The sequence below is a fragment of the Carcharodon carcharias genome, chromosome 7, assembly GCF_017639515.1.
Source record: "Carcharodon carcharias isolate sCarCar2 chromosome 7, sCarCar2.pri, whole genome shotgun sequence".
Classification (NCBI taxonomy): domain Eukaryota; kingdom Metazoa; phylum Chordata; class Chondrichthyes; order Lamniformes; family Lamnidae; genus Carcharodon; species Carcharodon carcharias.
Window position 1 is genome coordinate 160,083,369 of NC_054473.1, and position 21,401 is coordinate 160,104,769.

Below are 21,401 nucleotides of genomic sequence, written 5' to 3' on the forward strand. Positions count from 1 at the left end.
TACCATTGCCACCAAGCCAGGGGATCAACCCTGGCTCAATGAAGTGTGCAGGAGGGCATGCGAGGAGCAGCACCAGGCATATCTAAAAATGAGGTGTCAACCTGGTGAAACTACAACTCAGGACTACTTGTGTGCCAAACAGCATAACCAGCAAGCGATAGACAGAACTAAGCAATTCTACAACCAACGGATCAGAACCAAGCTCTGTGGTCCTGCCACATCCAGTTGCAAATGGCGGTGGATAATTAAACAACTCACTGGAGGAGGAGGCTCCACAAATATCCCCATTATCAATGATAGGGGAGCCCAGCACATCAGTGCAAAAGATAAGGCTGAGGCATTTGCAGCAATCTCCAGACAGAAGTGCCGAGTGGATGATCCATCTCAGCCTTCTCCAGAGGTCCCCAGCATCACAGATGCCAGTCTTCAGCCAATTCAATTCATTCCACATGATATCAAGAAGCAGCTGAAGGCACTGGATACTGCAAAGGCTATGGACCCTGACAATATTCAGGCAATTGTACTGAAGACCTGTGCACCAGAACTTGCCGTGCCCCTAGCCAAGCTGTTCAAGTACAACTACAACACTAGCATCTGCCTGGCTATGTGGAAAATTGCCCAGGTATGTCCTGTACACAAAAAGCAGGACAAATCCAACCCGGCCAATTACCATTCAAACAGTCTAGTCTCCATCATCAGTAAAGTGATGGAAGGGGTCATCAACAGTGCTATCAAGCAGCACTTGCTTAGCAATAACCTGCTCACTGATGCTCCGTTTGGGTTCTGCTAGGGCCACTCAGCTCCTGACTTCATTACAGCCTTGATTCAAATATGGACAATAGAGCTGAACTCCAGAGATGAGGTGAGAGTGACTGCCCTTGACATTAAGGCAACATTTGACCAAGTGTGGCATCAAGGAGCCCTAACAAAATTGGATTCAATGGGAATCGGGGGAAAACTCTCCGCTGGTTGGAGTCATACCTAGCACAAAGGAAGATAGCTTCGGTTGTTGGAGGTCAGTCAACTCACTTCCAGGATACCTCTGCAGGAGTTCCTCAGGGCAATGTCCTAGGCCCAACCATCTTCAGCTGCTTTATCAATGACCTTCCTTCCAACTTAAGGTCAGAAGTGGGGATGCTCACTGATGATTGCACAATGTTCAGCAACATTCGCCACTCCTCAGATATTGAAACAGTCCATGTCCAAATACAGCAAGACCTGGACAATATTCAGGCTTGGGTTGTCAAGTGGCAAGTGACATTTATGCCACACAAGTGCCAGAAAATGACCATGTCCAACACAAGAGTTCCAATAAAACACTAAGATAAAAGCAAAAAACTGCGGATGCTGGAAATCCAGAACAAAAATAAAAATAAAAATACCTGGAAAAATTCAACACCTCTTTATCCTTTTGCCTATGACATCTTTTGGCTATCTCCACCTATTACTGGCCCTCTATCCAGCTCTACTTGTCTCACCGCCCCTTAAACCAGCTTATATTTCTCTTCTATTTTTCCTTGGTTCTGTTGAAGATTCATACGGACTCGAAATGTTAACTGTGTTCCTCTCCGCAGATGCTGCCAGACCTGTTGAGTTTTTCCAGGTATTTTTATTTTTGTTTTTGTTTTACAAGATATCTAATCATTGCTCCTTGATGTTCAATGGAATTACCACCCCTGAATCCCCCACTATTAACATCCCGGGGGTTACCATTGACCAGAAACTGATCAGGGCTAGCCATATAAATACTGTGGCTACAAGATCAGGTGAGAGGCTCGGAATCCTGCGACGAGTAACTCACCTCCTGACTCCCCAAAGCCTATCAACCATCTACAAAACACAAGTTAGGAGTGTGATGGAATGAGTTCAGCTCCCACAACACTCAAGGAGGAAAAGCAGCCCGCTTGATTGGAACCCCGTCCACAAACATTCACTCCCTCCATCACCAATGCACAGTGGCAGCATCTACAAGAACTCACCAAGGGTCCTCAGACACCCCCCTCCAAACCCACAACTGCTACCATCCACAAGGACAAGGGCAGCAGATACATGGGAACACCACCATCTGGAATTTCCCCTCCAAGTCACTCACTATCCTGATTTGGAATTATATCACTGTTCCTTCACTGCTGCTAGGTCAAAATCCAGCAACTCCCTGACAAACAGCACTGTGGGTGTACCTACACCACATGGACTGCAGTGGTTCAAAAAGGTAGCTCATCACCACCTTCTCAAGGACAATTAGGGATGGGCAATAAATGCTGGCCCAGCCAGCGAAGCTCACATCCAACAAATGAATGAAAAGAAAGAGCAATCTTGAGATGTGACTAAAGCAGAAGTCCTCATGACTGTGAGGATTTTGTGGCTGCTATTAAACCAGAGGGTAAACTAATAAGGGAGGCAAAACAAAAGGAATTAAATATTTGAAAGGAATTTGGGGTAGAATTTTATGCCAGAGGGATTTTACAGTCCTGCTAAAGTCATTGGAGTTTAGAATGGCTCGCTGCATTTTATGGCCCTGTCCCTGGCACGGGGTGGCCGTAAAATTCTGGCATTGGAGTTTATTCTGAAGCACCAGATAGCGCATAGCCAGCCTTGTCGCATAGGTGGATTTGTATGGAAAATGGGACTTATACGGTTAAAGCGAGGCTATTTGCTCAGGGTTTTAAAGAGCGACTGGTCAATACAGTGTTACAGTAGGCTCTCCAACAGCAGGAAAAGTAATCTTGAAAATCTATTTAATACTTTTGGCCACATATTGTGGGAGTGTAGATCAATGACAATGAAAACCGCTTTTCTGTAGGGTGAGAAATGTCAGAGAAGTGTTTCTGAAACCACCTAAAGAGGCAAGCAAAACAGAAGGGATTCTATGGGAAAAAAATGTGTTAATGGCCTGAATCATGCCTCCAGGTTGTGGTATTTTTTGGTGAGATCTGTTTTGCCGAAAGTTGGCTGTGTTTAACTGAAAGCAAATATCACAATGTTCCATTGGTATCAAAAAGGGAAACTTTCAAGCATTTTCTTAATCCAAACTGGTGATTTATTATGGGATGATAATGTGGGATTTGAGAAATGTGTTACAAATAAGATTAAAAAGGAATTTAAGATCGGAAGTCAGGCTTCAGTGGCTTTTAAATATATTGGTTTGGACGTGAAGCAGAATAGTTCTGGAGTAACTTTGAATCAGTAATCCTATTTAGACAGCGTTACTCCTTTCTCAGGTAATCATGCTGTTTCATCACAGAAAGATGATGTTACACTTGAAGAAGAAATAGAACAGTTGTGAAGCTTGATTGGTCAGTTAAATTGGTTATGCACCCAGACAAGACCAGACGCCAGTTTTGACCCACTGGAACTAAGTATTATGATAAAGTACTCTAAAGTCAAGGATGTTTTAATGGCAAATAAAACATTTAAAAACATTAAATACAGAGAAATGAGTACTTAGGTTTCCATCCTTGGATGACCCAAAGAACATGAAATTAGTTATTTTTAGTGAAGTTTCTCAGGCCAATCTTCCCAATGGGTATTCAGGTGTAGTGGATTTCATGATATTGTTGATGGGTGAAAATGGGAAATATTGCCCTTTTGCCTGTGAAGCTAAGAAAATAAAAAGTGTTGTTAAAAGTACTTCAGCTGCAGAATCACTGGCTCTTGTGGAAGCAGTGGAAATGGGATTCTATTTGTCAAATATTTTAGGGGAAATTCTATACAAGGGGTGTACTGAAAACAGTTCGCCCATTGAGTGCTTGAGAGATAATCGTTCCTTGTGGGATAACACTAACTTGACCAAAAGCATAAATTGAACAAGATTAAGGTGACCTTTAAATCATGAAGCAAATATTAGAGAAAAAGGTAATCTCCAAGGTCAAATGGGTTGATGCAAGTCATCAATTATCTGATTGTTCACAAAAGGGAGTTCTCGTACCAGAAGATTTTTTGAGGTCCTAGAAGAGCGGCATCATATAATGTATTGCTTTACAGAAAATATGGAAAACCATTTCTTCTTCTTCGATTGTTTTGAAATATTGTTTGTGAATATTATTGTTAAATTTTTGAAGAAAGAAAGGAAATCTGTTAATTGCACAAATTAAGGTTATGTGTCTACAAGCAGGAGTAGTCATTGGATAATGATTTGTGCACATACAAAATGACATCAACAAGGAAGTATTGTTAGGGGGAAATAAAGGGATACAGTAATTATTAGGGGGAATATAGGGGTACAGTAAGACAACCATCTTGCTTTGTGCTAAGTATGACTCCAAACAGTGGAGAGATTTCCTCCTGATTCCTACTGACTTCGTTTTGCTAGGGTTGGGTCTATATTACAAAGCTATGTTGCTGCCAATGGTCAGGCTGCTGTTGCTGGTCTGCTAAGGTTGCTCACGTCCTCTTATGGTACTCTGGGCCACTGGAACACCACTGCTCATTTTGGTTCCACAGGGCAATCATCAGTGCCGGCCCGCACAGATACTGGGAGGTTGGGGATCGAGGGCTTGGGGTGGCATCTGGCTACCATTCTCCTCCCGCAGGCTGTATTACTGGTAGAAGCGGCTCTGGGTTCAGTGTGGGTGGCGCCAGGGTGAGAGTGGCTGAGTTCCCAGTCACTGTCTGTCAGGCCAAGGTTCACTGAGGTCAGGGTCTGAGCTGCTGCTTTTCAGCTGTCTGCATGGAGGTTTTTTTTTATTTATTCATGGGATGTGGGTGTCACTGGCTGGGCCAACATTTATTACCCATCCCTAATTGCCCTTGACAAGGTGGTGATGAGCTGTCTTCTTGAACCGCAGCAGTCCATGTGGTGTAGGTAAACCCACAGTGCTGTTAGGGAGGGAGTTCCAGGATTTTGACCCTGCGACAGTGAAGGAACGGTGATGTATTTCCAAGTCAGGGTGGCATGTGGCTTGGAGGGGAACTTCCAGTTGGTGGTGTTTCCATGCATTTGCATGGGACCTTGTCCTTCTAGATGGTAATGTCGTGGGTTTGGAGGGTGCTGTCGAAGGAGCCTTGGTGAGTTCCTGTAGTGCATCTTGTAGATGGCATACACTGCTGCTACTGTGCATCGGTGGTGGAGGGAGTGAATGTTTGTGGGCTGCTTTGTCCTAGATGGTGTCAAGCTTCTTGAGTATTGTTGAAGCTACACCCATTTGGCAAGTGGGAAGTATTGCATCACACTCCTGACTTCCCAGAACAATAAAAACTGGGAAATAAGAATACTGGTCCAAACTTGTCTTGTATGTTCCTTGTAGATGGTGGACAGGTTTTGGGGAGTCAGGATGTGAGTTACTTGCCACAGGATTCCTACCTTTGATCTGCTCTTGTAGCCACAGTATTTATATGGTTGGTCCAGTTCAGTTTCTGGTCAATGGTAACCCCCAGGATGTTGATAGTGGGGGATTCAGTGAAGGTAATGCCATTGAATGTCAAGGAACGATGGTCAGGTTCTCTCATGTTGGCGATGGTCATTCCAGACATTATTTAGTTATTTGGCGATTAAACATAGTAAACCTAATGGGGATGGAGAAAGACTATTATTGGAGTTTAATCATTGTATATAGCGTGTGGTATATTAAGGTATGTGAGCCACATCATTAATACAAGCACTGCGACTGCGCATGGGCAGGATGTGCACCCTCTGCTGTTGCGACGTCAAAATGACAGCCTTTTCCACACGAGGATCTGGATAGAGTTCAAGCGGGAAACTTGACTGATGTAGTCTCCCTAATTGCGCGAAAGAGGGCACTAAACGTTGTCCCTTCAGTCCAACGGAGGGATTAGCAATGTGTTGGTGTGAAATCAAATCCAGTGTCTTTCCAGCCCGCATACCCTCTGAGCTGGCAAAGATGTGTCTAATTAGAAACTGGCAATTATAATTTGAGCAAAATATGCTTTAAAAGTAATTGGAACAAATGGACAAAACTGCGAAATCTTAAGTAAAACTAGTTAAAAGTCGTTAATAAGATAAGTTAAAACACTGAAATAAAACATAAAACCCTGAAAATGTACATCTGAAAAAAAACCTCAAAGAATAGCAGCTCCGATAAAGATGAACTTCAAACCAAAAAGTGCACCAAATTCTACCAGGAAACTTCTGAGAGAGACTGTACCACTTGAGCAGGGAGTAACAGAGTTAGTGTAGTTCAGCTTCTGGTTCAAAGAACGCCGCTTTAACCTTTCCTTGCCTGCTTAAATACTTGAGATGGTTTATTTTGGGGGGGGGGAGGGGTTAAAATACAACCCTTTTATTCTGTCGAACGGAAGTAAAGTGGAGCGGTCCAGCTGGGTCACGTGCTGGTTTGGCGCGAAAGCTTGGATTTGGTTGGGAGCTGTGTGCAGAGAGGGCAATTCCCGGAGAGGGAGAAAGTAACAGAAGCGCCGGGAAAGCCCAGTTGGAACGTTCAGCTCCCGACGTTCCACAGCTTGCGCGCGGGCCAGCAGGCCGGCCCGGGTTTAATTACAAGCCCCCGGGGTGCAACTCACCATTCGGCCTGAGCTCGGGCCCTTCCAGTTCCTCTGTCCATCTGCAAGCTCCGGCTCGGTTTTGTTTCCAGCACCTCCACCCCGAGCAACCATGGCACAGGGCAAAGTCACAGACTACTTCCCCCGGACCAAAAATGTGGAGAGGGGCCCGCATTCCCTCAAGCGCAGGAAGGTGGAAGCTCAGGCTGGCCACGGTGCCATTGCTGGGAGCCAGCCGCCTGCAGCCAGACGCAGACAATCGCGAAGGAAAGGGCTGGAGAAGCCGGCGGCCCCTGCTCCCTCTCAGCCCACTATAGCGGTTACGCCGGAGGTTTGTAAATCCCAGCCCCCAGGCCAGCGGGAGGGGAGCTGGTCGGCCCTTGATCAAGAGGCCAGGGAAAAGGAGAGAGTCTCCGAGCGCCATGACCTGGCCACACCGTCGGAAGGCCAGTGGGCAGCCGCCGGTTCGGATTGCGGATCGGCCGGCGTCCGGCCCGAGAGTCGTCGTGGAGCTGGAACCCGACCCAGCAGCGGGAAGAAGCGCAGCCGCTCTGATTCCGTCGACGCAAGCGAGCAGCGACCAGCACCGCCATCGGGTGTGGGATCGCAGCGGCTGGATGGGGTGCCGTCTGCCCGGAGATGTCTCTTGTTACAGCCGAGGGAAACGGAGAATGCAGCTCCACAAGAGGCACCGCTGCAGCTTACAGGGGGATCCGAGCCCACGGTGAGACTTCAGGGTCATGTTTGGTCACTGGACAAGGGGTGGGAAAGAAGTGACTTTCATCCATCTAACACCTTTCCCGACCTCAGGCCGCCTCTGTGGGATCTGGCTGTTTGAATTTTAAGCTACTCAATTTCCTAATTTTCAAAAGGAAATTGGATAATTTGTCTTTATGAAAAAAATGCAGGGCTAGGGGTAAAAGGTTGGGGAGCAGGACTAACTGAGGTGTTCTTGCAAAGAGCTGGTACAGACGCAATGGGCCGAATGGCTTCCTGTGATGTAACCATTCTAACTACCTTTTGAAGTAGTAAATTTTGTAGGAAACGTTCTTGAGAAAGTAGTTAAATTTTTCCTAATTAGGTTCCATGAGGATACAGAAAGAGTCTTAGAAATACTATTTAGACTTATCAGGTAATATTATGAAGGTGATTTGCCCTGTGGGTGTCAATATAGATGCAGCTGCCAATAAAATAATCGTGGGGACATTTATAGGAGCAGGAGTAGGCCATTCTGCCCTTTAGTTTTTCATTTACCTTTTTTTTGTGTAACTCATCAGCATGCTTTCTATGCAGATTCTTTCAAAGGTTTTTAGCAATTGGCTTTAAAGAACCAACATCGTGAAGAAGCATAACCCAAGGTAGATTTTAGCCTTCGTTACGACCCAGTTAGAAATCGTTAATAGTTAAGGAGAAATTCAAACACCTCTATTTATCCAATAGAACTGCGCCACAGTATTTTGAACACAAAAATCTTTTTTTAGCAAAAAAACTTTAAGATTCAAACAGAACAAGCACAATTGACATGACATAATAAGGTTTGTAAGTACATATGTCATGTACTCGGCTTTACTACTTCTCCCACAACTTCTCTTATGCTTTGATATCTTAAGAGTTATTTATTTCTGTCGGAACCACCCTCTGGAACTTCACTTTAATTCTTCCCTGTGTTTCAGCTATTCTCAGGGCTAACGTTTTTATTTACTACCTCTTGACTGGATGCCTCAGTCCCTTGTTCTGGTATCCTTCTCAATGCTTCACAGCTAATTCTGCTGATTGTAGCAAAAGGAAACAAGACGCTGTGAGGACCACCATAGATTCTTCCATGAGCTTCAAAGGAGGCAATCTTCCATCTTCAGTGCTCCCTCAAAATTCAAACTGAGATTAAGCCCTACCCATGTTCCATGCAGTGACTGAAGAAGTTAGCTTTTTCTGTTTACAATGCGGGCCTAACTAATTTGCCTATTTTGACGATGTGTTCTCAGTGAGCTCCAAACTGCACACACCAGATACAATGAAACCAGAAACCTTCCCTAAGCTTCACCCATCTCTGTGATGATGTAGCCTTGCTGGAATGACCTCAAATGAGGTTAATTATCCCACATTTAAAATTCTTACTTTGATCTGACGAAAGAATTGGATTTTACAGTTGTTCAGGGTTTATTGAATGTTTTTAAACCAATTTAGTTCTCCCTCGACTGCCCTTTCTGAAATAATTGCAAATGTCATGTCTCCACCAAAAGGCCCACAGATTGGTCGTGCATTGTTTAAGTTTCTCCACCTGCTGTATATTATCTTATGAATTTCAGCACTCTTTCCTGGTCTTTTCCCCTCTGTGTCATGGCAGTCAGTACAGTCTGTTTTCTGAAATATTTGCTCAAGACTGTAAATCAGATTTCATACACATTGAGTTTTCATTTCCAGTGTTTTGAATAAAGGAAGCTCTTTATTTAACACAGGAATTCTCCAATTGAGCAAGTGCCTTCCCTACTTATTTCCCATTCATAACAAGCACAATTTTGCAACTCTCCAGGGATGTTCTTTTTACCATTTTTCTCCCTTCCACATTGCTTCTGAAATGCTCCAGGAACAAGTTATCATGAGTTCTATCAAATATTTTGATACCATTCTTGGTGTCCGCCTATCCAATTGTTATACCCCAGTTGCTACCCGAGACTTAGATCAGCCATCTTTATAGACTGGAAACCAAATCTAGGATGTTGTTGTATTAATTGCTCAATACCATGATATTTGCATCTGTTCATCAGATTAAAGAATATAACTGGCTGCAGAGAAGTAAGCTCGTGAATAGTATTTCAGTAGATCTCAAAGCCATACACTTCAATTGGCGAGTCTAAATGAGCAACTGAGATTTTTTTCCTATTTAGGTTACTTAAATGTATGCTATGGAGACTCTAAGCCATGTCCAAAATTTAAGTCCATTTACCCAGATGACATGTCTCCTTAACCAATCATTATGCGTGTTAAATAGATCCTAAGCCAAATGGTGAAGCATGAAACTAGACACGAATCCTTTTCTTAATGGATACTTAGAATGGAGAATATCTGCCTTTTACCTACTAACACCCAGTATCTCAGCAGTCCCTTTTTTATGAACTCATACAGTCTAAGAGCTGCTGAAACTGGGGATTGAATCAGGGACCAATAGATCTTCAATCCAACTGTATCCCAACTGAGCTATTTCAACCTCTGTGCAGAACCCTTTTTATAGCTGTTGTGGTGTGTAACAGTTCACTCGGAGTCTGAGTTGTTGTGGGAACATGCACTTTTACATGCATGTTGTAGTCTGGAACTATGGATAGTGATGGCGGAGGCTCCAGCTTTCCATCGCATGGCTGACCAGGAAAATCTCCTGTTCTTACTACCTGTCATTGGTATGTGATGGAAGGATTTCCAGGTTGATACTCAACCTGTTTGGTCACATTATGAACGCACCTTCCTGGGACATCAATTCTTGGAGTGGGTGTTTAACCCAGAGCTTCTGGTTCAGAGGCAGGGATGTTACCCATTGTGGCACAAGACCTCCATAAATAGTGCCCGGGGATCTTTTACATTCACTCAAGCTGACGAATGGGGCCTTGGTTTAACATATCATTTGAAAGACAAACCTTTGAAAGTGCACTGCTCCCTCAGTATTGCACCTAGAGTGTCAGCCTTGATCTTTTGTACTCAAGCCCTGGAGTGGGACTTGAACTCTCAATCTTGTGACTCAGAGGCAAGAGTGCTACCCACTTAGCCACAGCTGATAATCTTTTAAATGAAAACAATTAAACCAAATCAACAAAATTGGGATAAATCAGGCACAGCCCCTAATTCAGGTCAGCTGTAAAACCAAGGACAAAAATTTAAAGGAACCTTACAAACTTTAAATCAAAATGTGATTAAAGGGGTCAACAAAACACCCCAGTCCCCGCGGTGCCCACCGGGCACGGAAGGCCTCGCGAGTGCCAGCAGACACCGCGTGCTCCCTCTCCCGGGACATCCGGCAGCGAACATAGCCGCGGAAGAGGGACAAACAATCGGGCGGGACTCCCCCGTCGATCGCCCGCTGCCTGGACCTGTTAATGGCCAACTTGGCCAGGCCCAGGAGCAGATTCACGAGGAGGTCCTCCTCCTTCCCGACCCCCTTCCGCACCGGGTGCCCATAGATCAGGAGCGTGGGGCTGAAGTGCAAACAAAACATCAATAAAAGGTTTTTCAAATAACTAAAAAGGGAGTGCAGCCTACAACACCCTATGTATACATGGTCCACGGACTCCACAAGACCGCAAAAAGGGCATGTGTAGCCACAGCTGATGGTGCTCCCTTTTCATATGTGCTCAAAAACACTTAATCAATCAGTACCCCCCAACTCAACCTGTTTATTCATAAATTTTACAATATAATTAAAATGATATCAACACGGAGACACGCAGAGTCTAAACAAGGAAGTGTCTGTTTCTGAATATTTAATTCAATGTAATAAAATATAGAAAGGGAAAGAAAGATAGGATTAAGAAAATGCAAGATGAGAGACAGAGAAAATGTTTTAAAACAATTTTTAAAATCTCCAACAATAATTAAAGTTTTAAAGAATGACACTCCACGTTTGTAGAGGTAAATTTTCAGCATCAGAGGGTTTGGCAGTAATTAAGACCCCGCCATTAAAATTCACTTATAGTAGAACAGAAAATTGCTAACCTTTTTGACATGGTTCGTAGGTGGTTACTGCCTTTCCAAATGTGTGAATGCTGAGTCCCTAGGCAAGATACTGGTATAGCAAAATTTTTGAAGGGCAGGATAAGCCAGACAGCAACTTCCTGATTTCCATATTTAAACTTCACGCTTTTAATTTAAACTTCACATGTTTAGATGCTGGAAATGGCTGCCTGATTTATTCCTTTTTAACAGTGAGTGCTGATAGACTCTTAATGTTAAGTTCTGGGCCATTGTTTCTATTACAATGTATATGTCTGAAGCTGCTGAAACAAATGGATCTTGATTTACTCATTTAGGATTCATCCACCCATGAGGCAACAACCTTAAGGAAAATGATTTCCAAGCCTCCAGGTCTGCAAAATTCAAATGGGAGAAATCAACAGGTATGAAATCTCTGCAAATATTTTGTGTGTGGTCTGTGCTTTTTGGCACACTTGAGCTACACTATGCCAGAGGCTGTCAGAATGTCAGAAGGCTATGATTAGGCTATCATTCTCTAAATTATCAATTGTGGGACATTTTGCATATGAAAAGGACAACAGATTAAATGTCCTACACCAAGCTATTTTACTAACTATTACATTAAATGAATTTAAGATGAAAACAATGCAGTCTTCAATGCATCTTTCTTTCAGACTGACACACCACCTGCAAAGGAGGCTCTTTTGGGGTTAAAAGCCCAGCTCCAACGAATCCAGAAACTTGCACCAACTCCTAATTCTTTTGCTCCTACGTTGGAATTGAATAGTGATATCAAGAACCGTCTAAAACGGGTACGAGAGTTAGAATTGAAAGTACAAGAAAATAAGGTAGAACGGAAGAGGGCAACTGAACAGAAGGCAAAACCAAGTGCAGAGGAGAGGTGAGGAAAGAAGCTATACAAAAGCTTAATAGTGCAATATATAAAATACAAAAAACTGAGGAACATTGTGAAATATATTTACTTTATTATTGCCTAGTTGTTAAACACAAGGTATCTTGTAACCATAATTCATGCTTTTCTAGGGTAAAGACACCAGCATATCAGCGTTTCCACAATTTAGCACAGGATGCCCCGCCAGGGTTGACCCTGCCATTCAAGTATAAGCTGTTAGCGGAGATGTTCCGTAGTATGGATACTGTTGTGAGCATGTTGTTCAATCGCTCCGAGACCATTACCTTTGCCAAGGTGAAACAAGGTATCCAAGACATGATGAGGAAGTGAGTATAGATTATATTGATGGACATCAGTTGGAAGATGATACTAAGATTGTACTGTTGTTGTGCCTACTTCTAGCTGGCGAATGTCTAATCTCCGCAGCTATTAAGTGTTGCACAAGAAAGAAAATTCCCACTGAGTCTTCTATTGCCATTTCAAAAAAATCTTGCGTTTACATAATTTATTGTTTCTCAAAGTACTTGGCATAGAATAGTTTTGAAGCCTGATAACCTTTTCATGTAGGGAAAGGAAATATTGTTGCCTCAGGTACCATTGTGCTCTTTGTAACATTGCATTAATTTTATCACTTTCCCAATTACTGAACATAGGGATTAGGTGAGTGCTCCTCAGTCAGGAACTGCTTTTCTAAAATGTGATTACCTTCTTTCAAAGTTGACATTTTAGAAGATTTGGGAAGCATTTAAAACTGGATTGAAATCGAAATTGAGAAATTTTGCAGACTGGGCAAGAAACTTGGGTTTTTGATACAATCACCTTGCAATGCACTGGGGTGGCAATTTTAGAGACTTTAAATATGAAGTATAATCGAAATGCCTGGAAAACCCAGTCAAGTGTATTATAGAAGTAATTAGTGTAACATAGAAGTGCCAGCTCACTTGTTTTGTTAGCCAACTTGAGCAGTCATCTTGTAATATGTTTGTAGGAAATTTGAAGAACGAAATGTTGGGCAGATTAAGACGGTTTACCCGTCTGCCTACAAGTTCAGGCAAGAAAAGGGAATCCCAACATGGAGCAACTCTCTGAAAAGATCCAGCTACCAGCTCACCGTTGAACCTGTATTTGAAGGAGGTAAATTGCATTGGAGGTTTTGGCTTTGAAGAGAATGAACTGCAGTTTTTTGCTATGCTAATTTAAAGAAAATATTTATATATTGAATGACTTTCACTAATTTTCTAGCCTAACTGGAGGTCCAGGAAACAAGTGACTCAAGACAACAGCCTCGTAAATTCCTTCAAACTTAAACTAGAGATTGGGATTGGGTGCATTCCTGCTTCAACCAACTGGCTTAATAATGTTTTGTAACTCCCAGCAGTGTTTTAAGAGAGAGGGAAAATGGGAAAGAAACATATGTAGCCTGTGTAAATAACTATCAAACTAGTTAAGGTACTTTTGACTGTTCATTGTACGTAAAATTCTTTCCATTAACTTTCCCTAATCCTCAGTTGGGTAAAGGTAGTGTGTAACTGAGCTACATCGGTCAAAATGTTCCAGGGTCAGTTCTCCTTTCAGAGTCTGATGGTCTTCAGTTGGTGACAGTCAGGATATGACAACTGATCTCAGTGCACTGAGCTAGGCATCAGAGAATGGGTCATGGTGTCCCCTCCTGAAAGTTACCTAGTGACCTTTGCAGAAAAATAGATATCTTGTAAGGATAAAATTGGGCTCCATTATATTGCATCTCTAACACTCTTTTCAGTGGTCAACTTACCCTTGCTGAGGCTCACAGTAGGTACAAGCTAACCATGGGACTGAATATAGAGTCACTGCTTTCAGTGGACAAGCTAAACTGAAGAATTCTGTTTTTTTAAAAAAAACTTAAATACAATTTTCCTCCTTTCCCACCGTCCCAAGAGGAGAATTCTGATGGGCACACACAACTAACAGCATCCCACTTACTTCTGCGACGTCGCATCTTCAGCCGAAACCTTGTACGGGTTGTGAAGCAACATCATAAGGTAAGTAGGTGGTCCCTTAGGACATTTTATCACGACTATGGTGGTAAGAGTGTTGCTCAAGGCAACATTGTAGCTTAAATAACAGCAGCAGTGTCACTGGGTTACCAAAAACATGTGATTCAGTAGTTTCACTGGGTATCATTGCCAGCGAGGAATATAAGTGGGACTTCCGCTGGCATTTTGATCGGTTTTTCCATCTAACCTGGGGTAGGCTGTGCTTTTAGACTTTAAATACAATCCAGCAATGTTCTCTTGCTGATTTACCCAGAAACACTCACAGCCACAATGGCCATCATAAATACAACTTTGTGATGACCAAAGAGGCACAAAATTAGCAGGTGCTTAATTGAAAGGTTAGGTGAGAGTGAGTGCCTTTAACATCAAGGCAGCATTTGACTGAGTGTGGCATCAAGGAACCCTTGCAAAACTGAAGTCAATGGGAATCAGGGGGCAAACTCTCCACTGGTTGGAGTTATACCTAGCGCAAAGGAAGAGGCTTGTGGTTTTTGGGAGGTCAATCATCTCAGTCCTAAGATATCGCTGCAGGTGTTCCTCAAGGTAGTGTCCTAGGCCCAATCATCTTCAACTACCTCATCAATGACCTTCCCTCCATCATAAGGTCAGAAGTGGGGATGTTTGCTGATGATTGCACAATGCTCAGCACCATTCGTGACTCCTCAGATACTGAGGCAGGCCATGTCCAAATGCAGCAAAACCTGGACAACATTCATGCTTGGGTTGATAAGTGGCAGTAACGTTTGTGCCACAAGTGCCAGGCAATGACCATCTCTCCACTGAGAGAATCCAACGATTTTCCCTTGACGTTCAATGGCATTACTATCAACTAACCCCCCACTATCAACATCCGGGAGGTTACCATTGACCAGAAACTGAACTGGACCAGCCATATAAATATGGTAGCTACAAGAGCAGGTCAGAGGCTGGGAACTTCATGGTGCGTAACTCACCACATGACTCCCCAGAGCCTGTCCACCATCTAGAAGGCACAAGTCAGGAGTGTGATGGAATACTCTCCACATGCCTGGATGAGTGCAGCTCCAACAAAACTCAAGAAGCTCAACACCATCTGGGGCAAAGCCTGCTTGATTGGCATCCTATCCACCACCTTTAAATATTCATTCCCTCCACCACCACAGTAGCAGCAGTGTGTACCATCTATAAGATGCACTGCAGCAATTCACCAAGCCTCCTTCAACTGCACCTTCCAAACCCGCAACCCTATCTCCCTAGAAGGACAAGGGTAGTAGATACCTGGGAACATTAGCCACCTGCAAGTTTCCTTGCAAGACACACACCATCCTGACTTGGAACTGTGTCACTGTTCCTTCATTGTCACCGGGTTAAAATCCTGGAACTCACTTCCTAACAGCACTGTGGATGTACCTACACCACATGGACTGCAGCGGTTCAAGAAGGCAACTCACCACCACCTTCTCAAATTAGGGATGAGCAACAAATGCTGGCTTAGCCAGCAATGCCCATACCCTGTGAAAGAATTTTTAAAAGTCCCACAATGGACAAGAGTAAAAAACTGGGGAGCTCTTGGTAAATATCAGTCTGTTAACTGAAAACTTTATTTGAGCTGTTAATATAATCAAAAAGAAAATCTCTTCAGATGTAATATTTGAAAGAAGACTACTCCTTGTTTTACAAGTGAATGCACTGAAGTAGCTCCTTTTATAGATGATTCAGTCTTTATCTTGTACGTTTCCATAATCGACCGCAACCCCCAATTCATGTTTTCTCCTGCCATGTTGTCTGATATATACATTTATATGACCGGGGGTTCTGTGTGATAGTATCTGTTGTTTTGTACTACCTTTTCAATTGGAAATACTTCAGAATTTCTGCATTAGTTTACGAGTAAAACACATTTGTAAATGAATGTGATGAGCCAAGATAATTTTTGTACCAATGATTCTCTGATACAAACAGAAAATCCCCAGTTATGGTGGAAAAGATTAGGTTAAATGCTAACTCCTGCACATTCTTGCATCATGACACACTACTGTCAGATTGAAGTGTGATCCATCTCCATTCTTGGTTAGGCAATTCTTTCTAGGATGAGGCCTCCAGAGTGTAGCAATAAACTATAAATACATGAACAAGTGCATAAGTCCTGGTGTGGGGGCTGTGACTAAGATTCAGCTTGGTGAAAAAGTAGAACTGAAAAATTTCAATAACAAAAAAAAAATCGTTTTGTCTATTTTTCCCTACAGATATTCCTGGCTTCTCTTAACCCTCCAATGCATGTGCCAGATAACAAGCTAACACGATGGCACCCACGCTTTAACGTGGATGAAGTTCCAGACATTGCTGCTGCTGAGTTGCCCCAGCCCCCAGATTTCGAGAAGCTAACAACCGCTCAAGAAGTCTTGGATAAAGCTCGCAGTATGATGACACCAAAGGTAGCGATAAGCCAACTATCCAATCTAATGTTAAAATCTGATCCCAGGCATATTGTGGGATGGGACAGGGTCTGCGAGTAGAGTCTTTGGGCACACTTTAGATGTACTGTCCGGTATTTCCCATCCTAATCTTTTGTATTTTCAGATGGAGAAAGCCCTTGCTAACATGGCCCTCAAAACTGTAGAAACTGCCAAGGCTGCTACCACTGTGCAAAAGAAGGAACCAAATGTTGAGTGTCCAAGTCCTGGTGCTTCTAATGCGCTGAAGGGGATTTCCCAGAGTCTGCTCGAGAGGGTAAGCCGGGAACCACGAGATTTAAAATCAAAAATAACCTCGCACACGAACATTTTTATAGTAAAAGATGGTTCATATCCACAAAGTGAATATTACCGATAAACATAGAAACATACTTTGGCTTTCTGCAGTAATCGCCTAAAAAATTGGTGACGTGATATCTCTTGTGTTTTTGTAAATAAAAAGAGTAGACATGTGTTTGTATTTTTGTAAAGAAAAACAGTGGTAGCTTGTTTTTTTATTGTAGTGCTTGTACTTAAAATACACTCCTGAGAGTCTGGAATGCCACTTCCAAAAGCATTGCCAAGTAAATGTTAATGCCTATAAAGTGGAAAATGCAATTTTGCCATTCATTCCACTTGTGTAACTAATTCTATTCAACAGAAACATGTTTTTAAAGAATACTGCGCTGTACTTGTTGATCAGATTGTGTTTCCCTATCTTCTTTGTATATAATGCCTCCTTTTTTCCTGTTGAGGACAGTTCTACATATTTGTGCACATAGGTTCTAAACCTGACTTAAAGGATTATGATCAAGAGTACGTTCCTCAACTGGCAGATTAAATTAATGATGAGCAATATTTTCCATGGTCTTTAGTATTCAAATTAAATTTCAATGAGTCTTTTCCTTTTTTGATTTTATACAGAATTTCTTTGTTTTGCTCGTTAGAGATTTGTATTTTACAGTTAAGGGTATATTGAATTGAAGGCACAAGCACTAACAATCAACACTTGTATAGATTCGTGCTAAAGAAGCTCAGAAAATGCAGGCAACAATGACCAGAACTGCTGCACAAACTGAGCGTCTCCATATGATGATGCGACTTCCTGAGATAACAAGAATTCTGCGTAATGTCTTTGTGGCAGAGAAGAAACCAGCCTTGATTATTACAGTGGCATGCAACAGGGTGGTTGACAGCTATCGCTCAGTGATGCCCCTAGGTAAATTAATAATGAAATGATGGTTAATTGATTGTTCTAGTATGACAGGTAACATGTGATGCTAATTCAGTGGATATTACAATGAATACAATTTTAATAAATCGATTCCAAACTGTAGCTGCTCTTCATGTTGCTATGAAAATAGATTCACGTATCACATTATTGTGCACCTAACGTTAAAACAACCCACCTTCCAGACCTGTTTTATATCTGTTCATTTTATCAGATCTGGTTCATTTAATGCAGAAAACTTGACTGCTGCAATTCGATTAATTCATAGTGAAATTTGTTCAATCCAACCCACCCTCATAAGAAACATACATAACTAACTGCCATCATCATAACTCTTTTTGTACAATGCTGTCGGTGAACACTACAACTGACAATTTGCCATACTTGCACGATGTGGAACTTGAGAGCCAGGAGCAGTAATGGGGTTGTAAATAAACATTATTTCTTAATTACTGTCCTGGTAACGACTGGGACATGGTCTCTCGGACATAGGCAAGATATTGAAGGGCTGCCTAAGAGATGGTGCTTTTTTTTTTAAATGAATATGAACCCAATGACACTATCGCTGCACTCATCTTAATAGACAGGTGTGTGCTTTGCCAAGCTGTAACTCTCTGGAAACCTCCATCTGATTTTATTTTTGCACCCCCACCCCCCACAACTTGGGTTGCTGAGACCAATTGTTGTAGCCGCTTTGGTTCAGCATTTAACTTAGAGACTTTTCTGATCTCCCCAGCTTAGCATCATAGCCAGCAGTGATATTATTCATCAAACCATTAATGAGTTAGCCATGTGATGGTTGGGAAAACCTTTGATGATTCCCTAATGGCATTTGATAAAGTTCCAAGTGTATTATTAGTTAAGTCAAAGCATTAGGGGTTCAAGGTAAATACTGGAACAGGTACCTGCCTGTTTAAAAGAGTTCTTAATGTTGTTGCAGGGGTGGTAGGAGATGGGAATTGAATAGTCTGTATTGGCACTGCTACTGTTTCTAATTTACAGAAATGGCTTGGATTCAGAAATTTGATCTGGAGTAATAAAATTAGTAGATGATGCCAAAGTAGATGGGGAGGCGGATTTGGAAGAGTTGGTCATAACTGACAATGAGTTGCAATGGAATATGAATGTGGGAATAAGAATAGAAGATAAAATTTGTCACAGACAAATGTCAAAGACTACCAATTAGAGGAGAAAGTAAGGAATGCATACTCCATAACTCATGTTGAAATAGAGTGATACCGAAACAGACTTGGGAATCCTAATAAACTCTTGACTTGTATGCAATAATGCAGGGCAGCAAATCCAACATAACCAGAGCAGTAGAATATAAGTTGGATGCAGTCTTGGTCAAACTTACGTGCTCCTGTTGGACCATGTCTGATCACCGAAAGAACAGAGACATTAATATGCTGAAGGCAGTGCAGAGAAGATGCACTGTACAGATCCCTAGTGTCTAAAGGCCTTAATTGTAAAGGGAAAAAAAATGGAGAAACTTGGGCTTTTCAGGCTGGAAAGGAATCTGAGGAATGTTCTGGGAGGTGTTCAAGATAGTTGAGGGACCGGAAGAAGCAAACGCAGGTTTTTTTTTCTTGGTGAATTTAGGATGTCAGGAGATTCTTGGACTGATCAATGCATGGAATAGATTTATGTGGAAGAGTAGTTCTGGTGAATCTTGAACAATAGGATGCTGAAATGAGGCAGCTTTAGGTTTTTTTCAGCGGATGAATTAATGGACTGAATGGCTTTCCTTATCCTTTTGCTATCTTGTGAAAGGTGTCTCATCTTTCACAAGGCCAGGTGCTTTTGTGTTCTCTTTTGCCACACAATTTTATATATTTTAGATTAGCTGAATTAATTTTAAATGTTCCTTCAGAATTTCCAGCATCAGCTGTTTGAACGTCCTAATATTGGAATAAATTAGTGGATCGAGTGATTTTTTTCCTTTTTATATTTCAGATGAAATGGAGAAACATTTGCGGTTACTAGCTGATATCGTTCCAGATTGGCTGAGTATCCATCAAATCAGAAAAGATGTGTACTTGAAGCTGAACAAGAACACTGAGTTGAATGTAGTTGCAGAGAAAATTGCAGAAACTATAAAAGAGGAGGAAAAAGCATAAGTTTTTAAATGGACTTGAAAGTCAAATATAAAAATGTGCATTATATGAGTCTATTTAATGATTATCAATATGAATTGTTCTGGACAGTTTGTTTGGCAATGATGCATTGTATTTGTATGGGAGAAATCTTGGTATGATCCTTGGGTTCAATCAACTAAAAATTCCAATTCATTATATTGGAATCGCTGGAGACCAGTTTGAAAATAGGGGAGGGAAATGAATTGAGCTATGTGCTGAAGGTTCAAAGAAGAAAACTGGCTTTTGAGTATTGCACGTGAATTGTCTTCCAGGATCAGGTGTTTCTTTCTGCTTTGTTTCAAAATAAGAGCAGGGTATAAAGTTGGATAATGGTCTGTCCATGTGTAATGAAGATCTGTTTGCTACCATTGATCAATGTTAAATTGAAAATTTCATTTGTGTGTGGAGGGAGGCTTTTAAATTAAGATAATTTGATTAAATGTATCTTTTTTCTTTGCGTGCTGATTTTTATTTTGTTTCTGTGCACCACTGATTTTTGAATTGTTTGGTTGTAAATAAACATATTTCCCTCCTTGGAAATGAACAGAAGCTCCTGATGGTGTGTGTCATAAGTTGAAGATTTTAAAGCTAAACCATCTTCTTGCAAACATATTCCATTTAATCCCTTTAATTTGTGACAGTTGCCATGCAAGCAGTGTTTTTTTTCATCACCCTCTGCTGTATATAAAGTCTATATATTTTAATACCTCTGTTATTCATAGACTGCACTTGTTTTATTATTCAACATTTGATTAATTGTACAAATTTTCTATGGCATTATTTTTATTGGTTCTTACAAATCCAGTATGCCTTTCGTAAATCTTTGCTAAACATGTCAGGCAGTGAGTGTCTAAGCAACTTGGGAAGAGTAGAGTCATCGACTTGTTCCCAAATCACTTCTGGGTTAACCGCTCAGCTGGCATGGTTATGAGTTGAGTCTCTGTTTCTGGGTTAGGGAGACAAAAGCGAATTCTTGCTCCCAGTAGCTTCTGCTGAAAGTGCACACGTCCATCAGTTGAATGTGAATGTTTGCTGTGAACGCTTACTCACATTTGACTAACAGCCACTTGAATGAAGTAGCAGTGAATGATCGCTACCAGTGAAGGAAAGAGTGCTAACAAGGTGTCAATCCTTCAGGAGAATGGGAGGGGGAAATTAATGGAACATGTATTAAAGATTCTTCTAGGAAGTAAATTTTATTTGTTAAACTTTATGGTTTGTCTGAACATACATTTAAAAAAATGGTCTCTGCCCTACCCAGCCCCTCTTGAATTGATGTTAGTTTGGTTCAGGTGGTTTTACTCTCACCTGAGTTACAAGGTGGTGGGTTTAAGTCTTACTTAAAAAAAAATTGAAAGCACAATCTAGGCTGATATTCCAGTGCAATATTGAAGGAGTTTGACATTGGTAGAAGTGTCAAATTGTTCAGGTAGATGTGAAAAATCCTGTTGCACTACCCTTCAAGCAACAGCATTAAAAAAAAAATTCCCAAACATCTAATTGCTGTGACTACCAACC

At 41.8% G+C, this 21,401-nt stretch overlaps 1 protein-coding gene across 1 annotated transcript; it reads left to right on the forward strand.

Moving 5' to 3' along the window:
- The first annotated feature begins 6,303 nt into the window (after positions 1-6,303).
- On the forward strand, positions 6,304-20,426 carry cdt1 (chromatin licensing and DNA replication factor 1). The gene is made up of 10 exons (XM_041190897.1): positions 6,304-7,180; positions 11,469-11,555; positions 11,808-12,034; positions 12,178-12,372; positions 13,035-13,180; positions 13,964-14,067; positions 16,308-16,496; positions 16,642-16,791; positions 17,532-17,733; positions 19,702-20,426. Exons 1-10 carry the CDS (start codon positions 6,569-6,571, stop codon positions 19,863-19,865), a joined length of 2,076 nt encoding a protein of 691 aa, XP_041046831.1. The 5' UTR covers positions 6,304-6,568; the 3' UTR covers positions 19,866-20,426.
- The last annotated feature ends 975 nt before the right edge of the window (positions 20,427-21,401 follow it).